This window comes from Zychaea mexicana (assembly GCF_025766255.1).
Source record: "Zychaea mexicana strain RSA 1403 chromosome Unknown BDB00scaffold_60, whole genome shotgun sequence".
NCBI classification, from domain to species: Eukaryota; Fungi; Mucoromycota; class Mucoromycetes; order Mucorales; family Lichtheimiaceae; genus Zychaea; species Zychaea mexicana.
The window spans coordinates 155,079-179,758 of record NW_026516723.1 but is presented as its reverse complement, the minus strand read 5'-3'; the positions used below and the strand labels follow the sequence as shown (position 1 = coordinate 179,758).

The 24,680-nt window shown below is 40.5% G+C and overlaps 7 protein-coding genes across 7 annotated transcripts; 4 read left to right on the top strand and 3 right to left on the bottom strand.

Moving 5' to 3' along the window:
• The first annotated feature begins 3,060 nt into the window (after positions 1-3,060).
• On the top strand, positions 3,061-4,045 carry BDB00DRAFT_508921 (thioredoxin). Its single transcript, XM_053117652.1, has 5 exons — positions 3,061-3,062; positions 3,177-3,356; positions 3,441-3,563; positions 3,684-3,850; positions 3,953-4,045. Exons 2-4 carry the CDS (start codon positions 3,294-3,296, stop codon positions 3,813-3,815), a joined length of 318 nt encoding a protein of 105 aa, XP_052977562.1. The 5' UTR covers positions 3,061-3,062; positions 3,177-3,293; the 3' UTR covers positions 3,816-3,850; positions 3,953-4,045.
• A 1,349-nt stretch (positions 4,046-5,394) lies between these two features.
• On the top strand, positions 5,395-6,648 carry BDB00DRAFT_789683 (GTP-binding nuclear protein GSP1/Ran; the record flags this gene model as incomplete). The annotated part of the gene is made up of 6 exons (XM_053120889.1): positions 5,395-5,431; positions 5,550-5,624; positions 5,763-5,880; positions 5,972-6,113; positions 6,212-6,339; positions 6,507-6,648. The coding sequence occupies 6 exons, from the start codon at positions 5,395-5,397 to the stop codon at positions 6,646-6,648; spliced, it is 642 nt and encodes a 213-aa protein (XP_052977561.1).
• A 469-nt stretch (positions 6,649-7,117) lies between these two features.
• BDB00DRAFT_508799 (putative ubiquitin-60S ribosomal protein L40 fusion protein) lies at positions 7,118-8,298 on the bottom strand. The gene is made up of 4 exons (XM_053117651.1): positions 7,943-8,298; positions 7,801-7,857; positions 7,271-7,592; positions 7,118-7,176 (listed from the first exon to the last, which is right to left on the bottom strand). The coding sequence occupies exons 2-4, from the start codon at positions 7,854-7,856 to the stop codon at positions 7,168-7,170; spliced, it is 387 nt and encodes a 128-aa protein (XP_052977560.1). The 5' UTR covers position 7,857; positions 7,943-8,298; the 3' UTR covers positions 7,118-7,167.
• A 2,860-nt stretch (positions 8,299-11,158) lies between these two features.
• On the bottom strand, positions 11,159-13,675 carry BDB00DRAFT_883878 (major facilitator superfamily domain-containing protein; the record flags this gene model as incomplete). Its single annotated transcript, XM_053128274.1, has 9 exons — positions 11,159-11,456; positions 11,567-11,610; positions 11,698-11,834; positions 11,906-12,151; positions 12,257-12,390; positions 12,523-12,629; positions 12,878-12,947; positions 13,045-13,218; positions 13,470-13,675. 9 exons carry the CDS (start codon positions 13,673-13,675, stop codon positions 11,159-11,161), a joined length of 1,416 nt encoding a protein of 471 aa, XP_052977559.1.
• Positions 13,676-16,933: 3,258 nt separating this feature from the next.
• On the bottom strand, positions 16,934-17,483 carry BDB00DRAFT_874525 (uncharacterized protein; the record flags this gene model as incomplete). Its single annotated transcript, XM_053127232.1, has 2 exons — positions 16,934-17,223; positions 17,450-17,483. 2 exons carry the CDS (start codon positions 17,481-17,483, stop codon positions 16,934-16,936), a joined length of 324 nt encoding a protein of 107 aa, XP_052977558.1.
• A 3,335-nt stretch (positions 17,484-20,818) lies between these two features.
• Positions 20,819-22,050, top strand: BDB00DRAFT_874524 (uncharacterized protein; the record flags this gene model as incomplete). Its single annotated transcript, XM_053127231.1, has 3 exons — positions 20,819-21,106; positions 21,265-21,351; positions 21,862-22,050. The coding sequence occupies 3 exons, from the start codon at positions 20,819-20,821 to the stop codon at positions 22,048-22,050; spliced, it is 564 nt and encodes a 187-aa protein (XP_052977557.1).
• A 285-nt stretch (positions 22,051-22,335) lies between these two features.
• Positions 22,336-23,981, top strand: BDB00DRAFT_833832 (uncharacterized protein). The gene is made up of 4 exons (XM_053124299.1): positions 22,336-22,498; positions 22,612-22,858; positions 22,926-23,078; positions 23,210-23,981. Exons 1-4 carry the CDS (start codon positions 22,443-22,445, stop codon positions 23,699-23,701), a joined length of 948 nt encoding a protein of 315 aa, XP_052977556.1. The 5' UTR covers positions 22,336-22,442; the 3' UTR covers positions 23,702-23,981.
• The last annotated feature ends 699 nt before the right edge of the window (positions 23,982-24,680 follow it).

Genomic DNA, 24,680 nt, shown 5'->3' with positions numbered 1-24,680 from the left:
GATACTTCTTTGTATCGTGGCTGCTGTTATGTTGCTTACAAAGTATTGATCAATACGAAGCAAAGAAATGAATCTCACCTACGACACTGACCAAATATCTGACGGTGAAAACAGGCAATCAGAAGCGATTGCAAAAAGTTCATCCCGTGCAGCATCAACATCATCAACCTACATGGGTTATCCGCGCATCCGATATGATGCGTGTTCTTGGATCCAAAGCTATGGTTGGTTACTGCTCATTGTCGTATTCAGGGCTTGGCTGGGTGAATGCATTTTAAGAATACAGAAACAGGAAAAAAGGAGCTTGCCGATCAGCAAAGCACCAAATTATTATGCATGGTGGAGACAATAACAACAATGCATCATCATCATCACTATTAGTGAGATACACCACGTCAAGTTTGAAGATGTCCTTCAACAATATGCAAAGTTTTTGACATCGGATATCTTTGGTACGACCGATAATGTGCCAACATTGACGATGAAATGGAAAATCTTCAAGAAATCAAGCAGATATATTCAAATTGCAGCAATGCGAACTACGCCGTAACACTCGTACCGCAAGCTACAATTGATAATACCAGCAGTAGGATTCATCGATGCCAACTTGACATTTATACATAGCACCAGGATAGGCTCTGACAAAAACAGTGAACCTGGACTCAAAGATTATGCCAGACTTGCTCCAAGTGGAATTGGAGTCGGCAACCGCCTATATATACGTGATATTTGTTTAGTACGGGTGGTGACATTACTATAAAAAATGGGTTACAATACCTTTGCGGCTGCCACCCTCGCTGAGTTCTTGGAAGTAATTGAGTGACTCTGATTCTTCAATTTTGCAAGACATAATGGATCAATAGTGGAAGGGAGATCAAAGAAGAATGAAGACGGGAAATAGGAAGGGAGGGGTATAGCTCGTTGTATAAAGACCAACATCTCCAACCACATCTGGCACGACGAGGCACACCTGCTGTGATGATGATGTCCATCGTCCCAAACAGACTTCAATGCAGCCGCGACAAGCTAACAGCGACGCATCAATAATTCTATATACTGAGCAGATGGTTCTGAAGAGATGTTCGTAGCCACAATCCTGCTGTCTTGACCATCACCCGTTCTCTCCCAATAAGGTTGAAGCAGCTTAAGCACAGTTTGATAATGGGTTTCTTTATGAATGACCAAACAGAAGCATTCTCATGAAAATTTCTTTAGGCTGACCCAGCAGTCCAGCAGAAAGCTCTCACTTAAAGGTTTCGTTAAAGGCGACTAAGTGAATAATCGCTTTGCCACATCTGTAACATGAGGCCGGACTTTTTATCAAGGAAGCTTATAATTATAATGCAACTTACCAGTGTGCAGCCCCGACTGTCCTTGCATACCTTACACGTTATATTTTAAACCATTGCTTCGACGAAGGAGAAACAGCCACACTCCTAGGTTAATTCTACTACTGCGGCAATCCACCCAAAAATGCATCGAAAATTCACCTTCGGGAACCCTTCCCTTGCCAGGCACGCCTCAGTGCTCACGGTAGGGATCGCAAAGAAGGCCATAACGGTGTAAATTGCCGCATTTTAGAGAATCGTCGAACTGCGATCCTCATTTAATTTCAAAAGTGATCGACTTCGCTATAGGATATGTGATCGTACAGTAAAAAAAGTACAAACCCGATACCAGAACATAACGTTCTTTTGTTTTAAAGTGTATTCCTGTATCGTACTACTGTAAAAAACGCGGTTCTTGTCGAATGTTCTATCGATAACATACTAATTAAATGTAGTCCATAGTTCCGCAATCGTTATGGTGTCGGTCATATTACAAGTGAAAAACTGTAATGATCTTATTAACTGGGACAGTAGTAATTACTGCTCAAAAGCCAAAGTATTCATCAATACATCTTCTGATTACTCTTAGGAGGACTTAATCCAGTAGCATCTTGGCCGTAAGACTCATTCGCAACAGCAATCATGATGAAACTTTTCTGCTTCGATCAATAAAGTAGTTTTTACTGTATGGTTGAGCAAAGAAAGTACAGCAATTAGGTTAGGAAATGTCAATCACATACAAAGCAGGAATTGCATGTATCTTTGTACTGGGAAAAATGTGTAATTGACCTTGCCTGACGCAAATCACTTTCCTACTCATACGGATGCATATTTTTCTGCTGTATATCCTCCGGTTTTTCCGGCGTAGCAACGGTGTACGAAGCGAAGATGGCGGCGCGGTTAAAGTCAACCATAATATGCAGATACCTGAGAATAAAAGGAAGCTGCCAGCACATACACTTTATCACCACGAAACAACAAGGTGCATGTATTTAAATGTGATAGTGAGCTTTCAATATGATATAAACATGTATAGATCTTGTTCCTATGCTTATTAATAGAAACGAATATAACACTACTGTAATAGTAATAAGTAGATCATCATGACTCAAAGTATTATGCATATCGTTTGAAGATTGTTTGTTGTGGTGCCACCATCCCGGTAATTACTGCTTTGTCCCTTCATTTCGATTGAACCAAGGACAAGAGCAAGGATACATTGTAGCAGAGAACGGGAATAGCCAACACTACAATCTGGATCGTATGCTGTGCGGGCGTAACTTTTCATCTCGTGACATGAGGTTGGAAAGATCATGCCTAAGTGTAGCGTATACATAATTTCATGCGTATGCGTGTGAATCCTTGCTTACAAGGGCTACTAGTATGTACACGAGGCACTCAAATCATATTGATAATGATTCGTTGTGTAGCCCACGCAAACGGACCTGTGCCGAGATTCCCGGATGTATCGTACCCCGCAGGCATCTATGCAAGCAAGTGCGTGTGTAAGCAAACGGGCCATTTCGGAAAGTATCTTTCTTCGTTTCTTGAATGACAAAGCAACAAGAGATTCCAAAAGGTTCTCTTTGCTTCACGCCAAGAAATTTTCTTCGAACAAGGTGGCGCTGCTGCGACGGATCAATTAGGATTTGAGTACGACCAGAGGAGTGAACCGAGATGTGTAAGCAAAGAGGTGATGTTTGACAGGCGGCAAGGCGGTGTCAGATTATATTTGTAAGCACTAGCTCTTTACTTTGCTGCTGCAATGGCGCGCTCAAATACGTGATTCTGTCCAATAAGGCGGGAAGCGATGTTTAGTAATACACACCTCATTGGCTATTTTTGAAGCTTTTTCATTTTTTTTTCAGCTTCCGCATTGTATAAAAATAGCGACACCCCTCCCCTCCGATTTCGCGTTTTTTTCTCCTTGTTTAACTTTTTCTATATTTTTCTGACCGACCAACCATGTCATTCGCACAACCCAAGTCTCTCGCTGAATTCCAAGAGCTTATCAAGGGTGACAAGCTTGTATGTATTGCATTTCCTTTACAGCTCTTGCTGTAGCCGTGTCACGGCCACCCGTACTAAAACAATAGTATTCATGTGCGATAGGTCATTGTCGACTTCTGGGCCACCTGGTGCGGCCCTTGCAAAATGATTGCTCCCAGGTTCGAGAAGTTCTCCAAAGAATACACTGATGCCATTTTTGCCAAGGTTGACGTTGATGCGGTTCCCGTATGTGTTTGCTACCATCTGTTTTGCTGGCATAAGGAGGAAGGGGTTGGGGAAGGGAGTTTACTTTTTGGCCAAATAATACGAAGAAGCTAACTTTTCTTCCGCCAAAAAATATACTAGGATATTGCTGGCGAATACTCTGTTCGCGCCATGCCTACCTTCATGTTCTTCAAGAACGGCAAAAAGGTCGGTGATGTCGTCGGTGCCAACGCCGCCAACATCGAGAACAAGATCAAGGAACTCCTCGCTTAATAAATTTCTCACTTTTTTTATCTGTTATCACGCATGTAATTCTCTCTCTTTACCATCGACCATATTACGAAATAACATCATAACAATCTGTGCTATCGTTTGACTTTTGCACGACTCCTTTTGAATGTCTATATCAGAACATTGTATCAGAAAAGAACAGTGGGTTTATATTTTGTGGGAAAGAGACCCTCAGAAGGGAGGATTGGTCGATCGCTATTGTTTGGGTGTCTTTAGCGGGGGTGTATCAGTGATATAGTGATAAAGTATTAGTGACACACTTTGATTAGTGACATGGTAATCCAACAGATAGCGTGTTTGATAGCTCTGTATTGAATCTCCATGCGTGTGCGCGTGTTTGTATGTCTTAATAATTTTACTCCCAATTCCGATGCTTCGGTCCGATTCATACTTTTGCATGGGAAGGCCCTTCCAACAATCCAACCGATCTTCCATATTTCTTAAACATAACTTTACTCCAGTTAATGAGGAACGTGCCTTTCACTTTTTTGAGGAACGCAGGTCTAATGTCGTCATGCTTAGCAGATATGTTCAATTTGTCGTCAGCCAATACACGAAGTAACTTAGCATATTCCTGCTGCGCAGTTGTAAACTTGCTTTTTTTACGCAGCTCTTAGAACCATCTGGTACTTTTGGAACTCAAGCAATCGTCAATAGGCTCAGCCGGCCTCGCACCCACCGGAATCAGCTCAATGAGTTTAGCAACACTCATATTACACTATAGCTAGAAGGTCAATCGATGGCATGCATGAATTTCCAAGGCATGTTTATGCAAGGCATGTTAATGCAAGGCACATCATAGCGACGAAGACTAACAGATCGACTACTAGAAGAGGAAAGAACGCTTATGTTGCTCCATTCTTTTGGAAGGGTCATTCATCGGCTGAACAGAATATTGCAATTGAAGCACTATTGTTTTTGTTTTGATGCATAGAGTCTAGTTTTATGCAATGTAAACAATTAAATTCGGTAATACGTGGAAGGCGAATAAAGACGGTGCCCAAAATTGAACAAAGAACGAGCTTTTGGAGATACAAGAACCCGTTCCATTTTGGCCCCATGAATTATTAGTAATAATGTACGCATGATGAATGATCATGCAGAGAATATGTTACGTACTATCAGTAATAGTAGTACTCTTAAGTTCAGATGATCCATTGTTTGATGCTTTGGAAGATTCGGTTGACCAAATTTAGACATGTTTTTGCTCGCAACATGAAAAAAGACAAAGAAAAAAGACTGCTCCGGTAAGTTATGCAAGAGCTAGGGGTATGGATCCGCTCTGCTGCGTGTAGAGCCAAGGGTAACACACACATGACCCAAAGAGGGCTAAATTGTTAAGTGCTGCGGGCGGTGACGCAATGATATAATCTCCGCTGAAGCTGTGGGTTGGGATACCTTTTTCACCTCCAAACCCTTTACGTATCCATCCATCACCCATCCTAATAATTGAAAGGTAATAGCCCGTTTTGCTGCGTTGCATCCGTTATATAGGTATATAAATGAACAGAATAGACAGGAATACTGATGGATGGATTCTTTTTTTCTCGTCTCAAAAGTAATGGCTGCTGAACAACCTACCTTCAAGCTTGTCCTCGGTATGTATATTTTCTAACACACCGCCAATTTGCAATTGTACAACGAAAACTGGCAGAATTTTTGATTTACGACATTTATTGTGAAAAGAATGAAGACTCATCTGAATATACTTTACAGTCGGCGATGGTGGTACCGGCAAAACGACCTTCGTCAAGCGTCATTTGACTGGCGAATTCGAAAAGAAATACGTCGGTACGTTATACATCTTCAATTAGATGTGTGAAAAGCCTTTTTTAGCGCCAAATGGGCTGTATTGGCGCAGATGAGGTGAATATTATGAATTGTTATAGATGCTCATGGAACAACCTGTGAAATATTATAAATCTATAGCCACTTTGGGTGTCGAAGTCCATCCTTTGACCTTCCACACTAACTTTGGTCCCATCGTCTTCAACACTTGGGATACTGCCGGTCAAGAGAAGTTTGGTGGTCTCCGTGATGGTTACTAGTAAGTTCTCTTTGAGATTTTGAACGCGTAGTTTTTGTGTTATTGTGTGCAATAAGAGATCTGATTTTTGTACGTTGATTGTTATCTGCAGCATCCAGGGCCAGTGCGCCATCATCATGTTTGATGTCACCTCCAGAATTACCTACAAGAACGTCCCCAACTGGCACCGTGATCTTGTCCGTGTCTGCGAGAACATTCCCATCGTTCTCTGCGGTAACAAAGTCGACATTAAGGTAAAAATTATTTAGTCTCACTGTGTATATCATGTAAAGTGATTCGTTTTTTTATTATTGTTCTGTTTATTCACACTTTGTATTTTCTATGTGAACAGGAGCGTAAGGTTAAGGCCAAGACCATCACCTTCCACCGAAAGAAGAACTTGCAGTACTACGATATCTCTGCCAAGTCCAACTACAACTTTGAGAAGCCATTCTTGTGGTTGGGTCGCAAGCTGATTGGGTAAGCAGAAGTCTTCGTTTATTTTCTCTCTGGCTCTTGCATGGCATTTGTACATATATTGTATTTCCAGTATACGTGTGGAGGAGAGAGCAAGAGAAGAGGGTCTTTTTGTTATTGTTGGTGACGGAAGAATGCAAAATACTAAATGATTTGTGTTCGTTCAATAGCAACCCTCAACTCGAGTTCGTGGCCGCCCCTGCCCTTGCTCCTCCTGAAGTCGAGGTCGACAACAGCTTGATGGCTCAGTATCAGAACGAGATGCAGGAAGCTGCCGCCCAGCCTCTTCCTGAGGAAGACGACGATTTGTAAATTTCTGCAGTTTTTTGCGCATGATTACGAAAAATACAACAACCTATTCAACACAATATCAAATCAACATCATTTCGCAACTCTACTACTCACACATCTCACAACCCACTACTACTACTACTGCAACCAAAGAAAAAAATGAACTTTTGAGAGAGAAACCGTTTGTTTTCTTCGTCTTACTTTATGAACTTTGTCCCTCTTCCCCCTCGTCCCCCAGCCCCTTCAACGACAAATCTCCACAATATCGCACCACTCTCACACTAGCACACCTCCCATTTTACTTCATGTTTCTTTTTTTTTCCTTTAAACTTCTTTCCCCGTCATTGAAAAGAGAAAATGCTACGCGCAAAAAAGATTTCCTTTTTCTCCCCTTAAGAAAGAAAGGAGCTTTTCACAACAATTGTTGCTTTGACATATAGTCAGTTTTTTATTATTGTTTTCATGCAAACCATATGTAGAAAGTGAGAAGAGTACGAATACGAACGAAACAAACGGATCCGATGAGTGGGAACGAGTCGTTTATTTGAGCTATGTAGCAACAAATCAACGTGTATTAGCATACCATCTTCCTTATCAACACCATTATACCCTTTTTCCCTATCCTTTTGATCGCGAGTATTACCTTCTTCTTGGGACGGAGCTGGTTGGAATGACCGCACTTTCTCTTACGGCAGTTGGTGGCACGAGGGGGGAGACGAGCATAGCACTTGCGGCAAATGTTCTTCTCGCAGTTGTACTTGGAGGCCAGCTGCTTCAACGAGGGTTCAATGATACCACCACGGAGACGGAGGACCAAGTGAAGGGTTGATTCCTTCTGGATGTTGTAGTCCGAAAGGGTGCGGCCATCCTCGAGCTGCTTACCAGCGAAAATCAAGCGTTGCTGGTCTGGGGGAATACCTTCCTTGTCTTGGATCTTGGTCTTGACATTTTCAATGCTGTCAGAGCTATGTTATTCAATTGCGTATGATAATGCAGGTTGACAAGAATTTCGTATAGCGCCGTAAGGTGAATTTTCGTAAGTTGTTGTTGTACGTGTACATGTAAAAAGTATGTTTGTAAGTTTTGACGTTCTTTTGTATGAAATGCCATCCAATCTTCTCCATGTGTTGTATGTGTGTTAATTCGGCAAATGAAAGAAGGTAAAAAGCTCACCTTTCCACCTCAAGGGTGATGGTCTTGCCGGTGAGGGTCTTGACGAAGATTTGCATTCTGTAAAAGTAAGCAAACGGATGTTAGGATGGATGAATCGATGGATGGATGGATGGGTCTTAGATAGATGGGTGGATTGGCTAACCTTGATAAGACCGAAAGAGGGTGAAAGACGATACCGGCCGGCTTGCTCTAGAAATGCCTGCTGAATTTCAATTTCTCCCTACAAATCTAAAGAAGTGTGTGATGCTCCCTCCATGGTAACTTTTATGCGTGTATGATCCATTTGCTTCACTGGTACACCATAGCAACGATCCTATCTTTTTTGTCGTCTCTATAAGCTGCTCTTCAGTCATTCAAAATAGCGGTTTAAGTACATCAATGATAGACGTTGACTGAAGTTTGCTATCACTCCCACTACTATTACAACATAAAGAGAAGCTTCGACGACGTTATTTAACAAGAAAAAGAATATCTCATTATTTTGCTACTTTGTATTATACAGGTGACAAATTTAAATTTTGGCAATAAAACCTCGATTCATTCTACAGTAAACTTAAGAACGAGTGCAAGAATAGCCGAGATTTTATCTCCTGATCCAGCTACAACTTTGGAATAGGAATATGGCTCCAGGTTACCACCATTAAGCGACTCCAAATACGTAGCAATAAAAGGTCCAAGCAAGGTGATAACATAGGCCAGTGTTCGTAAAGTAAGCGCCGATGGGAATTTCTCACTCCCACTATTTTTATCATCGTTGACATTGCTAGTAATATACCATAGTACATGTGATGTATTCATTTACGAGTAAGTAGTATGCTTATATCGTTAACCTTCTATTACAACTATACTGCTGCTATGTAGTGCTGCAAGTATTCTCAGCAATGTAACACTTATTGACTGAAAATTACAACCGTAGACTAGAACATTCAGAACGACAAACAACATCAAAGTTGCTAGGCTGTGAAAATAAACTCAAATCAAGAACACCATTAGGGTGGCAATAACCATGGAGGTAATAAACGTGTTGAGTTACCAAATTTATCCGCTAAAGCTCTGTTACGTGTAGTGAGCATGGTGGAAGATGAATAAATGAGGACTATATGTAGCCACCACTGCGATAACCTTTAATTGCGTTGTATATACTATTAACCCAATACCGACGCTTCCTATTAGCCCAGCTGCCGATATAACTGTGACAGACAGTGCTCTTTAGCCACCCGACAAACCAATTGACGTAGCGTGAGCTAGCGAAGCGTATATGCAAGGCATAATACGCGTGGGTTTTGTGAGTAGATGTAAATACGAGAGTATTATAGCAGTAGAGCAGATAGAAACAGCCCTTTGAAATTACTTACAAGGAATAAAAGTGAATGTAATATGCATGGTATATGCTTGAATGGGTCCGATGATTATCCAGATCACTAGGTTACCGTTCTTTAACAAACTAAAATTGGACATGTCGCGGACTGGTAGCTTTATAACTGCCTCTGGATCGCGCTCGGAAATGCGATTAGACAGCACGTAAAAAAAGTCAAGCCGAGAATTCGATATGACCTACATGTAAAAATTCGTATCATAATCTCGTCTAAAGCTTTTAAAGCAATAATATCATCCTTCATATTCGCTCTAATCTCATGACGGTCCCAGAGTATCATTAATGCGATCCACAAGTGCCGGTATGACTATGATGCAGAAAGGCGCACTACTTGCTTGGATACCAGATACTGTGCTACGATATTTGACAAACCATTGCCGAATGACCCGATACGAAATCTACAGAATGAGACAAAAGGTAGCGTCCTCTCAGTCTCTCAGCCCCCGAAATGCATCACCGCATGTTTTAAGAAACTCAACCAAGAATTCGTTTCATGATATATCTTACCGTCCTCATTCAAGCAAGCCCCATCCCACTGAGAAAACTGAACTTAAGATATAACTGCCATATCTATCATGTTGTAGCAAAAAGATAAGTAAACCACAATCTCACTCTCTATTACGTTATGTTACCTTTTCTTATCGATGAGCATGAATTAGTCCACCCCATTACTTACAGAATTTGCAATTGATGAAAGCATCAGACCAGTTGCGGCCATGACGATTCCTAACGCGAGAAGCGGTCTGAGGCCAACGAAAGAATAGAGGATGTTTGCGATGCATATAGCAGAAGTGATTTAAATTTGATACACGGCTCCGACAAAGTCAGTTTCATGGTCACCTTTGATCCTGAGGACGTCTTCACTCGAAAATAGAATTCTTGAAAAATGCCTAGAAAGTTTTCAAGGGAGCCATACGGGAGAAAGAACGTAGAATTTTCATTGACAAGCATAATATATGCAAACTTTGTATAAAAAGAGAAAAGGTTTGCGTACTCCTTTTTATACATAAATGCAAGGATAATTGTGATGAGGTTCACGATGATATCCAGAAGATATAAATATCAGCAAAGTAAATAGTGGGCCAAAAAATTCTAAGCGCTCACATACTTACCATCCCCCAACCAGACCTGAATAATGATTATCAATACAAGCCCAACTGCAACAATCCATGCTCGCCTCCCATCTACGGGTGCCAACATTGAAGAATCGCCAACCACGGAGGGTTGACTTCCTTCCCCTGGAAAACTAAAAGAGATCGAGTCATTTCCACCATCTTGGTGCTTAGATAAGTACTGGTGGGACTTATATTGTTTTCTGGTTATAGTGTAGCCAGCAGCTGATTCTTCAGCACAATCAATATGATTGAATCGATGTTGCTCTCCTTGTGCCGTAGTTGCTATACAGCTACTGCTACCGGTAGACATGTAGTTTATGTGTTTCATTATGGTATGTAGTGAGTAATGACTATCGCTGTAAAGCGCAGACGTGGAAGCGAAAAAAAAGACGACAGCCACAACCGATATATGCAAAAAAAATGGATGGTAACAGGAACAACAAACTTGACCTTTTTTTTTAATCCGATCTAGAAAACTTTAGTGGGAAAAGAGGTCGGGAGTGTTAACTAAATACTTAAAAACAAACAAGAAGGCAACAGGTACTACTTAAAAACAAACAAACAAACAGACAAACACAAACGTCGAAGACTAGTAATCGCCCTTTTTGGGGTGCAATTCATCATATCAAACTTAAACTTGAGTTGCAAGATATGCAGTTTAGCGGAAACCTACTTTTATGATTAGCAAATTTGAAATCCCGGTAATACGCACGCAAGAGGATAACATCATAAGGAATCTGCGGTTCTCTATGCCTGGGAACATCTTTGCTATACGAACATAAATGCATTGATATCTCCTCATGTGACTATACTCAAAATGCTGCTGTGAATAGCTTACAAGTGTTGTTTATTAGAGATATCATCGGATTTACAACGCATAACGAAAGTCAGGATGATGGTCTCCGACCAGTCCTTCTCCTCCGTATTTTGCAATCTGTCGTTCTCTTTCTTCTACGGTCATCTTAGCTCTTGCTTTGTTTACATGTTTGAGCATCATACGGAGAATCAAAGTGATTATTGCTTCAATGACCAGAAAGATGAAGGCGATTGTGTTACCCCAGAAGAATAACGGCCCATCGAAATAAACTTGCCCGGCGATAGCAGAGCCAATGGCTCCAAACCCTGCGATAAAAGCACAAGCTACGGCACGCCGTGTCATTCCAGAACTTTCATATACAGTTTTTAAAGTCAATATAATAGTTAGCTGACCGATGATATGATATTTTACAAGCCCACGTAGATCATTCAGAATATTTAGCAGACAATTACAACTTACTAATTATTAGTATACCACGCTACTTTGATTGGTAGGTTCATGTACTATAGAGGTAGCATTAAGGTCATAAGTTTTGCTGTTTCAAATACTAATATGGATAGCTTGTAACTGCTTTTCTGTTGTATGCTTACACTTGAAGCAACGGCAATACAGACTGCAAAATAACGCGCACCGTAATTATTATCTGGGACGAACATAAGCATCAGTAGACCCATCATTCGAATTACAACTCCAACGAGATTGTGATATCCGCGCTCAAAAAGTTTATCTGATTGAGAAAAACCAATGATCTAGCAAGTTAATAAAATATGAGAAATATAAGAGAAACGTTACTATTACCTGAGCTCCAGCACCCGAGAAAAGTAAAAATGCATGCAAGTACGTACGGTGGAGTTGTTAACGCCAATGAAACGTCCTGGGACCACGCACCCATGCCGGCTATAATGGATGGCAAGGCTAGCGTTACGCCCACAGCAGAAATGGTAGTTGAAACCGTCACAGAAGTGTACAAGTATGATTTCCAGTCAGTGAAAACCGATATTACTTGATTCCATGACCATGTGTGATCATCGGCTGCCCCTTGATCTGGAAAGATGAGCCGTTAATAATAGAGAGAAATGAGACTTTCTATATCAGGACAGCAGTAATAGCAAAGAAGTAAACAATAAACAATGTTGTATGTAGTACTACCAAGTGATAAACGTTTTAACGCGAGTTCCCGTTCTCGCTCGTTTAAGAATTTTGCAGTTTCCGGTTTATCAGGTAAGTAAAAGTAGCAAATTACAGCGAGTACGATACAAGGTGCACCTTCAATAATGAACATCCTAATATAGCAGTATCATTAGTGTATATAAAGTAGCAGTGTATGCGTAAGTTACCAAGCTTAAAGCTATTACTCAAATCACAGTAACAACTCGCCGTCATGGTTCAGAAAAAACCTATGTAACTGTCCCTACCATTGCCATGTGCTCAGCGTTTGTGTTGTGATATGACTGATTCCGTAAGCAATTAAACCGCCAGTGGCAGCAGCAACACATGCAAGGATAATAGTGTAGCCGGACCGCTGAGCGTATTCTTGTCGTGTGTACCAAATCGAGATGTAATATCTTCTCCAGAGTTAAGAATTAAGATGAGAAAAGAGTGCCATACATACACATAGATATTATTTTAATTCTTACGCTATCCCGGGAATGAATCCTTGCTCGTTAAGTAATACTTCATTAGACAACGTTCTCGCAATAAATTGCAATAGAAATACATTTTCGCATATAATTTAATAGGACACTAACCTGCTTCCAGGGCTCCTAATACAAAGCGAGAAAGAAGTAATCCAGCAAAATTTGTGGCAGCTGCGGAGCACATCACGACCACTCCCCAAGTACTTTAACGATGGTTGTGCATATAAAAAAGAGACAGTAATAAGTGAGCATGAAAACGTTTTTCATCTTTAAAAATGATATCTCAAAATATTCTCTTACAAGACCAAAAAGGAGAGGTATGGCGAAGGTCGCCAGCGTCGTAAAATGATATTACTTGGGATTTCAAATAGTATAAAACCAAAATAATAAATTGACAAGCACCATCTGTATTGGCCTTCCGTCATGTTGAGATCTTCTAATAGCCCTCCTAGCTTTGCGTTCGTGATGACAGACCTACATTAGGAAGTACAAAGTAAGAGAGAGAAAAAAAATTGCATTGTTAGTTGGTATCTTCCTACACGGGTATTGATTACCATCATTCAATTCAACTTTGTCGTATTCATTACATCTGATATTGACACAGCATTTGCATCGCCATGATCAAGGGCATCAAGCGCAGATCAATTTTCCTACAATGCACGTTGCTTTGGCGTTAGACAACCATACTATGTGCGAGGGAAATGTTGTACGCAAGGTTTTTCTACCTGACTAGCTTTCGGATCTCTCCTGATGCTTGATCGATCGACGCAGTATCAAATGCCTTTTCCTTGTTATCATAAGCCTTGCCGGCAGCGAGTTCTGTGTCAATCGACTTTTCATCATAGCTGCGATAACCCGCTGTTGAAGCAGTAGTCTCTTCTAATGTTGCTGTTCGGTGATTTATGCTCCCATGGAATCCTTCTTGGGTCATGGTGCTATGTTAAGTAGGTATGTAATTCAAATAAAGGGAAGGATAGCAGCAGTAATGTATGTCTTCTACTCCTTGTTTAGTATAATGAAGTGACTTTATAAGCCAGGAGACAGCTAAGTTTTAAGCCCTTTTACCGTCAGTAGAGTTAAAGGCGTGGCGCAAAAAATAATCAGATGCCCCCAAACAGTCTTGCTTTCAAACACCAAATAAACAACACACAGACCGCTTACCCTGATCTATTAGCTGCTTATAACTATAGTTTAGCTGTTTAGCAAAATAAATGGCATACCTATTACACTAGATAATGAAGAATGATCTGTGGGACAAGCGAGCAATTGTAGAAACGGAAAGCCGTATATAGGTATTATTTGTTATTGGAAGCATCATTTGATTTCGGTTACATCTCTTGTTATCTGCCTAATTTACAATCCCTCAAGAGACCCTGTAGTACATTCAATATTGTACGGGTTGAATCACCGTTTGGTTACTGGGTCTCTTGGTATCATAGCTATATATCTTTTTGGGTATTTCATGATAATTTTTCAAAGATGGAACAGTTTTTACTTCACAACATATCTGCAACAGAACCGGGTAATATACTTGTGAAAAAGAGATCGAAAATGTTATTGATTTTCGTCAATGTGGAAACTATCAAGGATGACTGCAACGCTTTTTTTCTGGGAGCATTAAGTTGATATATCCCTGTTTGGACGACCTAACAATGGTTTCACCTCTGTTTATGTTGTTGTTTCAAAAAATAACGATGGGATGATGGCTTGTGCTACTAAATGGCGTATCGAACTCTACAACAACAAAATATTGTGTTTAACGAATAAACCATCCACCCCGGACGGCCAAATAAACGTCCCTAACAGCGCGCACATTATTCTCAAAAAGCAGCATTTAAATCCTGCATAGCACAAAAAGATATTGATGAAATTAACAGTTACTGGTACATGACTGATATTCAGTATAGTCTTTCTTTTGAAGGCTTAAGTTGACAATATCCTTTCTTGGTAGTAGTAGCTTTACGAGCAGTATGTAGTTCACCTCGAATAGGAAAATTGAGAGACGATACTGAATTCGTTGCTATTCTTCTGGTCGGCATACTTCTTTGGCCCAATAAGATTATTTTCATGAGCTACTTTGACCGTCACTTTTTACAGACTGCCTTTTTTTAGTCACTTCAATGCGCACCGACCATGAGAATTGCCTTTTTACTTTTAATCGGTACCTGAGTGACTGGAAACTAATCGAAGTGCATTCAATGGAAACGAGTAATTTAGTCGCAAATTATACAAATAACCTTAGCGCTTGTATAAATAATAAACTTATACATCTTCTGTACATACAAGCGTTTGTAAGCATGGAAGAAGGCTACTTCTGTTCTATCCATGCATATAGAAAGTCGCACCATTTATTGTGACTCTAATGCGCACGGCAACAAGTTAAAGCTCAGGAGAAAAGTCTAACACGACGGGCGCGTATCACCCGCTTTTGCTACTTCGCTCCTCCTTTAAGCTATTGTTTCCTTTCACTGATTCACTGCGGTATTTACTATCAAATTTCGGCCAATATACAACCACCATCATCGTCATCGTTATCAAGAATCGAGAGAGCTGGACAATCAGTAATATGTATACAATCTCCACGTCAGCACCAGATCTATGACGGAATTGTCAGCATCACGGAGTAAAACAATTAATCTTAGTTGTTAAATCTTAGCCGGTGCGATTTGAAAGGCTCGGCCACCAGTTTTGATCTATTGCAAGAAGGGAAAATCAGTGGTATGGTCAACAATCAGCAGTGAAACATCGTCGCAGCTTCTAATTTGACTGTACTTCCGCATGAAATGTTAGGAACTTTCGGGATAAGTAGTAAACTTACTAAGCAATAGTATCCCTTAGTTCACTATGACTAGATATATTGGATTGTAAGTTATATATCATATAAACTCTTTTTATTTCTCTGGGAAAAGTACAAGATGTCCTTCTGCACCCGTTTACAACAATGCGCTGTCTGAGTTTTTGTACGGTGCTTTTCAGATGCAGTTTCATTCTATTGTTCATGATTGACGCATTCTTTACATCCGAAAGATACAAATGCCGCCAGTTGCCTTTGTAGCCTTTCGGACACCTAAAACGACCTTCAAAGGCCCTGTAGGTTTAATAAGGGCAAAACGGTAATCTGAGATTTGGGATGAAACAATAGTAGTGCTATCAGTAGACGATCAACCACACCTTTTGAATGCCTACTACATGATGCAAATTTTTAATTTAAATGACTGCCCTTGAGTCCTGAGAAGCTGATCTTGGTTTTTATCCATGTCTATTGTATATGTATATGAGAAGAGAAGATTATCACCCTCACAAAACATACACCTATTACTACATAAAGACTTAGTCTAGTATAATTGCGTGATATCCATTAAATCGTCTTAAAAGTAACAAGATAACGACAGGGCCAGGTACGTCATAGTATTACAAACTAGATAAATCAGGCCATCACCGCTTTGCAATCCGATGAAACGTGATCTTCCGTTGTTTACAAGAACCGATCGAGAAAAGCACCAGTTTTAATATTGAGCGACTAAACCTGTTTTATTATGATGTTTCTTGTTCTTCTTCTTGTACGAGCTAGATTTTCTTGCTTTTTGAGGTGGTCGTAAATTGCTTTTGGTTTCCGTTTAGTGCTGTAAAACACTCCGGTCAGTCTATTTCACCTTTATTTTAACTGTCACTTGTATAGTTATCATGTTTGAATGACTATCACCCAGTATTTTGGATAACTCAACTTAATCGAGTGACATTATATGAAAAGTGGTAATAATAGATTTGAACTGAGATCCACCATTTCTTCCGATAGGCAACTTAAGTGCTGCTGAGCCGCAGTATCCCAACAGCAGCATAACTCACCCATGGTCGAAGAAAAGAAGAATTGCTATTATCATTTTGTATCCCTTAGTGTATAGAGGACTGAGACTTCGATGAAGTGAATATAGACATGCAATTGGTGAATAGCGGATACTTGTTTTTCACAGCAGTAGTTTAAAAATTTATTGAATAGTGAAGTAATATAGTAAATAGAAAAGTATGCAGAAGATAATGAATGCGGTGGTATTTGAATATGATGATGAAGTATGCAAATAAGATAGAGGAGGGAGAGTGATAGTAGTAAGATTAAAGAAATGTCTGGAGAGATAGTACGAGGCGAATGTGTGATGCGTTTCCGTTATGGCAATTACAAGAGTGGTCCATTTTATGCGCCAGTGTTGGTCACATCAACGCCTTGGGAGTAATGACTTCGGCCACCCATGGGATCAATAAAACCACCAATATAGTCGGGACGCTTGTTATGGCGCATAGGATCGTGGAGATACTTTTCGTTGGGACAAGATGGTACGGACTCGTTAATAACGGAGGCAGCTCTGGAGTTGACGGGAGAGCCATTACTTGATGAAGGTGTAGAATCGCCCTTTGTAGAGGAGGCAGCAGATTTGCTTTGGAAGAGTTTTGCGAATGAGAAGCCCATGTTTATAGAGTTGTTGCCTTTTTAGAGAGTAGTAGGTAGTAAAAGAAAGTTGCAGTTATGAGTATTGGAAGTAGTGGTAGAAGAAGTAGTTTGCTGGATAATGAGAATGGAGGGAAAGTGTAAAGAAGCTCGTGCTTATATACTCTTTTATCTGCTAAATGGTTATCCGGTAAGTCGCTGTCTGTCTTCCTGCTCTCGGATTGACGGTTTGCCGGTGAGTATGTCATGCTTCTGAGATTCCACCAATGCGGAATATTCCGAGATCCGCACTAGACATACAGTAGTCAATTTTTTTCGTATGATTCGCTTATCTCTTTTTCTTTTTGGCTCATTACTGCTTGGAGATCTTTTTGACTAGTCACTGTTTGTAAGAGGTCAAGTAAATAGTAACAACGCTACATCTGATTTTCTCAATCTATCGATACTACTGGGTTTTCCTGTCGTGGTATCTTGTGATGGTTTGATAAACGAAGTGTGTTGACAGATGATGTTTTTTAATCCCAAAAAAGAATCAGCAGCTTTTTGTGATCCGATCCGATACCCAACGTATGCTCGCAAAAACGTTACATTTCCTACTCCGCAGCCTTTTCGTCTGCCGGATAAGGGTTTTTACGACTTCTTTAAGAAATAATAGCACAAATGGCGAATCTCAAGACAATCAAGCACTGACACTCTCCATCTGAATTCTAACAGCCAGCAAAAAAAATACTGCTTTTTACTAGGCTGAAGTATCTTACTGGAAAAACCCAAAACATTTCTTGATGTTTTAGTTAATAAGAGAAAACAAAAATAAACGTATGGTTTCTCGGTGATATCCCGGCTCACGGTTTATCAAGTAGGTCACGTTTTTCCCGGAGATCAGAATACAAGTTTTTTGGATTAGCGTGAAACCATGCTATTTGTAATCCTGGTAGCCAGCCCTTCAAATGATGCACTGACCCTTTCATTACCGTTGCTAAGGCATTCCGATTGGCTGACAGATTTAGGTCCTTCCTTTCGTTTTTTTATGGTTAAGTTATTCGGATGGCATCGTCGGCGTTTGATGACAACTGATTAGTTTGTTGTGCTCATAAACATTCACATGCTGTTTTCTCAAGTTGTATTGTTCTTGATAATATTTCCTCAAATGGTAATATCCTTTAGAACACCCTTGCTGCATAAATTATTTCACGTCAACAGAGCTTATATCAAAATGATAACGAGCAGGCGCGATATTTTCTTATCTTTGTCGGAGGCAAGTAGCTCTCTTTTGTTGGCTTATCATGGTATGAAGTAGTGATGATAATTTTGTTGCCTAGTTGTAACAACTAATTTTATTTTTGAATGGAATGGAAGAACCATAACTTCGATACTGCTACTTGCACATAATTACTTATGGCCTGACCAAAACTAATGAAATAACATCAACTATTCGTTATGACGTGGCATATCGAAAAGCAGCCTCTCTTGACCCACTCGCTTGGCCTCTTGCCCCACAATATGGCTAGGTGATTATATAAAGGGTACTATGATAAATGGAGCGTATCAGAACCACCTAGAAGAATCAAACACTGCCATTATGCTTTAAATCAACTCGGTATCAGGATAAAAAAAGTCTCGTTATCCCGTTACTTATCGTCCAAGTGAAATGTGTGGTACAAGACAGGTTGTCATTTATTCCTTCCCTTTCGTCCCGATAATACCCGCCATTGTCTGCAGAAGAGTCATTTTGCCATAACATGTGCTCGACAAAGTAGTAGATTGCTGCCGCGGAACTGTGACGATGCTTGCTAATAAAAATTAGTGTATATCATCATACGGTATAATCAATATGATGAAAAAGTACTCTTTTCTGTTTTCTTACAATATCCTTCCTCACATGTATGTGAAAATCTCGGTTTGTTTCTCATTTGTGTCATACGAACGATTACAGTGGAGCTTTCATTGTTCAAATTTTTGCCCCTGAAAGGAAAAAAGAAATGGCAAAAATAAGTGGGTAGAGGGAGCGGGGAGGAAACTGCTGGGAGTAGATCGCCTAACGGTCATCGGCTAAACCAGATAGCGGTCAACGTGATTTTCACCTCAACATCATTTCTCTGTCGGGAACAACGCCACCAACCTCCATTTGCTTTTTTGCACTGTATATCCTTACTGTCGTTCATTACAGATAGAAGACATAATCTACGTCTCATATGAGCTCGATATGTATAGGCTTTTTTCTGCCCTTTTTCGTGGATGGCCTGTTGCAGTTATAAAACACGACATATTGCTTGCAAGTATTACTGCATATAAACCAAAACACTCATCACACATCTACTATAGTCATAGGCAACTCTGTGTATGAGCCTGTATACAATTTTGGAGGAAAATTAAGAACTCTTTCCTCGCAAGTATATTTTTACTACTGTCATATTATGGCTTCATTTAACACATGTCCCATAAAGGTTGCTGTTCCCTGTTGGTTTGTATTGTTATATATTTACTTATTGTGTTCGGTCACCACAAATTTTTCTTCATTCTAGAAAAAGCTTGGGCACGCTGAGCAAGGGAATTATGACACATACCGACCAGACGATAACGTGCAGTACTTTTTTGATCCTGGCTGCTTCTCGCTTCACGATAGTACAAGCATGTTTACATTCATTTGAGCACTTTTCTATGGATTGCATTTGTGGATGGAGCAACAAGCAACGGATTATTAAATATTGACTATATACAAGAATAAACAAAAACTTCTACGCTGTATACATTGCTGTCGATATAAAATCTGGTAATGATGTCCTCGACACGTTTTACAATACTGTGTAGATCAAGGGAGTGCTGCATGTACTAAACAATGTTTGTGTGCTTTTTGGATAACCTGATTCATTTTCATCATTACAGCTGACTGCAAGCCCCATCACTAGAAACTTTGGGTGTGGAGACTTACGAACCAACATGTGGTGAAAATGTATCATATACCAGAGTTTGCTCAAATGGAGCAATCTCGAAGCCTGTACGAGTTAGCGCTTTGTAATCTAGTGTCAAGTTGAACTGTACAATGTAGTACTACCATCAATCATCAGGATCCATTTCCCTGAATAATACGACGGTTCGAAAGACGAAGTGATTTCTATGCTTTACTGAAAGAAAGACGTTTCTTGCGTCTAATTCATGAGTAACGTCACTTGAAAATTAATGATAAGATGTTGTATACTTCTCTATAACAAGATTAAATGAGTATTCCTCTCGGCTACACAACAATAGGATTCTTCGCAAGAATACGCAACATGTACATACAGCCAGACATACTCTGCTGTAACTACAGGTAAACAACAGTGAGGACATATACGGATGACCCACTCTTAATAGCATTCAAGTGTACGAGCTACTAATTACTATATACTATTTACACAAAAGGCGTCTCTACTATGGACTAGTCTTATTGCTGACAGTGATGTTACAGCGCAGCAACAAAGAGAAAGCTGATTCCAAGCCCTTTTATAGAGGGGCCCTTTCTTATGGCTCTTTACAGAAACACCAAGCGATAACAACGCATCTTCGGACTGCTGCTGATATAACCTTCTGTACAAAAATAAAGCAGCACTTGTCAAACGCAAAAACGATCAGGCAAATCTATGAACGACAGCTTTAATGGAAGAATGGTTCAAAACCTTTCACCTTGAATTGCTTGACGTTCGCGCAACTGCCTGTGGTCAAGAAGGTCTGTTTGACAGTGCCCTTACTGACGCGCACGAAGTGATTGAATATGATCCTACTCGTATTATTGGTTACCCCTGCGTCGGTGATCTGTATGTAGCGCAAGGCAAGCCTGGTTGCGCAATACAGGTGTATGATCAATGTCTACAACACCTGCGACGACCGATCACCGGCAACTTGTTATCAGAGGGTCTTGGAGGTGGACAGGACAACCACCAAGTTGTCTGATCGCGTTCTGGAGGCTTTATTGAAACGAAGCCCCGAGTTGTAGCGTCTATACGTCAACCAATGTGACGCCAACTTATTGCTTCACTTGATCAACATGTATTGCCCACGGCTTTGTATGCTCGGCGCCAATCAATCTGTTGGTGATGAGCTAGCCCAATCCCAGTACAACTACCAAGGCAACAACAGCAACAGCAGCAACAGAAGCAAAGGAAGCAAAGGAATACGGATCTCCTGAATTGGTAGTGCGAACAATTTCATTAATCTTAAAGTTGTTATGCATTTGATTGGCCAGAGACAGCATCAGTAAGTCCTAGAAGACCTGACCATCTGCTTACTTGGAGAACAAATATTTTAGAGCAGATTCCATCGAATCACAGAAGGCTGCCGTTTTGACAGGCTGCGAAGACTCTGCATCAAGTATTAGGGTTACTCAACGAATATGGTGCGATCGCCGTTTCACCGCCATATGCTTGAAAACGTTCGCTTATCGATATGTGCAATGTTCCAATCGCGATACGCAGCGCACTTGGTGGCCTTATAAAACTGCATACGCTCACATTGGATTCCGCAAAATGATATCCCATCGCGATATATACGAGAAACTATCAAAACAACATCAGGCGCGAGGCTCTCAATGTTCATTGCAAAAGCTTTATTTATTGCAATTTGACTAGTATCAATTGTACATATGCATTTCAAATTGCCAGCCGTTTGAAGAACCTACAAGTGCTCGAAGTGACGAACGATAGCCGATTGTTAACGCAACAGCACTTGTGCCCGCTTTCGACGTGCTTCTGGACGGTGCAGCTGAGCATGTGACAAGTATTCGGCTAGCGGATTATCTTGAATCGGTCACAGATCACATTGTTGCGAGAATGACAGCCGTACCTCAGCTGCAATCCTTGTGGAGCTTATTGAAAGCGGGCGCACGGCGTTAAAATGCGGACTGATACAGTTATTTGGCGATCCTCGAGGCACCCAATCAAGAGTAGCCGTTTCTCATTCAAAAGTAGTAATCAATTGCGAAAAAGAGCAAGGAAATCACCTAATCATAGTTGGAAGTATCCGATATCACGTAGCAAAATGAAAACGTTCATTCAATGCGGAAAACCGCAAACCAATACTATAGATGATCTGCACCCAGGTTTTTTTTTCTTATTCGACTCCGCAACAAATTTATGCGTCATGTTGAACGCAAAGCCACCCCATCATCTCATTTTCAAGAAACGCCTCTCTTGTCTGTGTCTCTTTTTTCCACTTCTTTTCCCTTTTGCAACGTCTATTACTGCAACGGTTTGCGTTTCTTACGCGGTTGAACAATAAGAATACCATGACTTCTACTTCGTGTAAAACCATTCTCGCCTCCAAAGTTTCTGCCTCGTTCAGGTAATAGTTGTCTTATGCTTATACTCAAAACAACGGCAACAACCCGGGATTGAGCACTTAAAAAGCTATGCGTTGTATACTTCCCCCACCCCTTTTTCCTACAAAAAAAAAAGAGATCAAATCCACAAGGATATTGAGGAACGTAAGATCCAGCCCAAGTTGGTAGGCTTCCTCGCCAACGACGATCCTGCTGCCAAAAAGTATGCTGAATGGACCGCCAAGACATGTGCCGAAACCGGTTGTGGATTTGAGTTGCGAAAGGTTGACAAGCAAGAGCTTGAGGAGAAGATCACCGAGGCTAACGAAGACAAGGCTGTCAACGGTATCATGGTCTACTATCCCGTTTTTGGTGGCAAACAGGTAAAGAAGACATAAATTATTATGTTGTGTGTCTTCTTGGGATAAAATGGATTAAACAAAATTATAGGATGCCTATCTGCAAAGCTGCGTCAGCGAACTCAAGGATGTCGAAGGTCTTTGTCACAAGTTTGTATTCAACGTATATCACAATGTGCGCTACATGGACGAACAGGAGACCATGAAGTGCATTATCCCATGCACGCCATTGGCCATTGTCAAGGTATATAAAGTCAAAGCAATTTACGTGTTTTTATTGAGAAGGGAAACACGTTTCGAGCCTTTTCAGTGTTATTGCTCCAAAAAAAAACACCATGTGCTAACAAGCCTTTTTCCGTTTGATTACATTATTAGATTCTCGAATACATTGGTGTGTACAACTCTGTCATTACCTATGGCAACCGTTTGTACGGCCGCACCATTACTGTTGTGAACCGTAGTGAAATTGTCGGCCGACCGCTGGCTGCCATGTTGGCCAACGACGGTGCCAAAGTGTACTCGGTGGACGTCAACGGTATCCAACTGTTTACACGTGGCAATGGTATCAAGCTCAAGGCGCACAAGGTTGAGGACATTGATGCCAAATTAGAAGACGTGGTGGGACAGTCGGATGTGGTTATCACGGGTGTTCCGACGCCCAACTACAAGTTGCCTACCTCGTTGCTCAGAGACGGTGTCGTTGCCATTAATTTTTCGTCGTTCAAGAACTTTGAAGACGATGTCAAGACCAAGGCTTCAATCTTTGTTCCCTCGGTTGGCAAGGTGACGGTTGCCATGTTGGAGCGTAACTTGCTTCGTTTGACCGATTACCAGAACAACCTTTTTGAAAAGCCAAAGTCATCCTAAAATTTCCACCCGCTCTCATAGATAGAATATGTATAAAGAAAAGCCCATAACACATACTCACTTCCCCCATACACACTTACGCTGCATATCTTTTTCCTTTCCTTTCTTCATTTTTATATACACATTTTCTGCTACTCTTCTCACGACATAGCGTTAATTTCTGACTGTAGATCCAAATATCAAAACAGAGTATATCGCATAGAATTAAGACCATCTTGTGCTGTTTAAATCAATTGGGGACACGAGAATATGCGGGCGGTGCCAATACACACAATTAGCAAATATATGCTTGGAAGATGATTACACCAAGAAGATGCCTATGGTATAATTCTACCATCCTTTTTGTTGCACTAGAAATGATCAAGTCGACCAGTTCTTAAAGTCATTTAAGGTGAAAAGTATAAGTTATCAAGTAATGTAATATTTATCGAGTGGACATTTTAGATGCAGCAAACTCTATCTTCGAGATAAGTATGTAAATGCACTGTTAATGTCGCGTCTGGAAACATGGGCGTTTCACTTATAAATACGACTAAAATACCATGAAGATGAAGCTGGAAAGACGTAACTTGAGCAGTATCCGCTTGATATGTTGACTTCGGTAACTGATTGTTGGTTTTTTTTTTCAGGCGATTCATCAAGTAAATGGCGAAGAGCACGTATGTAGAGCTTGATGGCAAACTTCTTCTACTGTTCTATTACATACTTCGCTACAGAAAACGGCTTCCAGACAATATAACACTATCTGCAAGTAAGTGTTAAAGAAAGAAATTGTTTAGTCCTATACCACATAGGCAGAGAAACTGCCACATGCTTCAACTACATGTACGTACAAGCTTCTCTGTTTATTGAGGCACATTTTTTCACATCTTCTACAATAATGGTTTGATAAGTTAACTGTATCAAAATATGTGATAGTCCGTGTAAGGCATTTAAGCAGTTGTGCACAAGAGCTCAAGAAGTCTAGTGACGGTTCGAC

Coding starts and splice junctions, on each gene's coding strand:
- BDB00DRAFT_508799 (XM_053117651.1), bottom strand. CDS start 7,856: ATGCAAATCTTCGTCAAGACCCTCACCGGCAAGACCATCACCCTTGAG. Junction 7,593..7,800: donor ATCACCCTTGAGGTGGAAAG/GTGAGCTTTTTA, acceptor TGAATAACATAG/CTCTGACAGCATTGAAAATG.
- BDB00DRAFT_833832 (XM_053124299.1), top strand. CDS start 22,443: ATGACTTCTACTTCGTGTAAAACCATTCTCGCCTCCAAAGTTTCTGCC. Junction 22,859..22,925: donor CCGTTTTTGGTGGCAAACAG/GTAAAGAAGACA, acceptor ACAAAATTATAG/GATGCCTATCTGCAAAGCTG. Junction 23,079..23,209: donor CGCCATTGGCCATTGTCAAG/GTATATAAAGTC, acceptor TTACATTATTAG/ATTCTCGAATACATTGGTGT.
- BDB00DRAFT_508921 (XM_053117652.1), top strand. CDS start 3,294: ATGTCATTCGCACAACCCAAGTCTCTCGCTGAATTCCAAGAGCTTATC. Junction 3,357..3,440: donor TTATCAAGGGTGACAAGCTT/GTATGTATTGCA, acceptor CATGTGCGATAG/GTCATTGTCGACTTCTGGGC. Junction 3,564..3,683: donor TTGACGTTGATGCGGTTCCC/GTATGTGTTTGC, acceptor AAAATATACTAG/GATATTGCTGGCGAATACTC.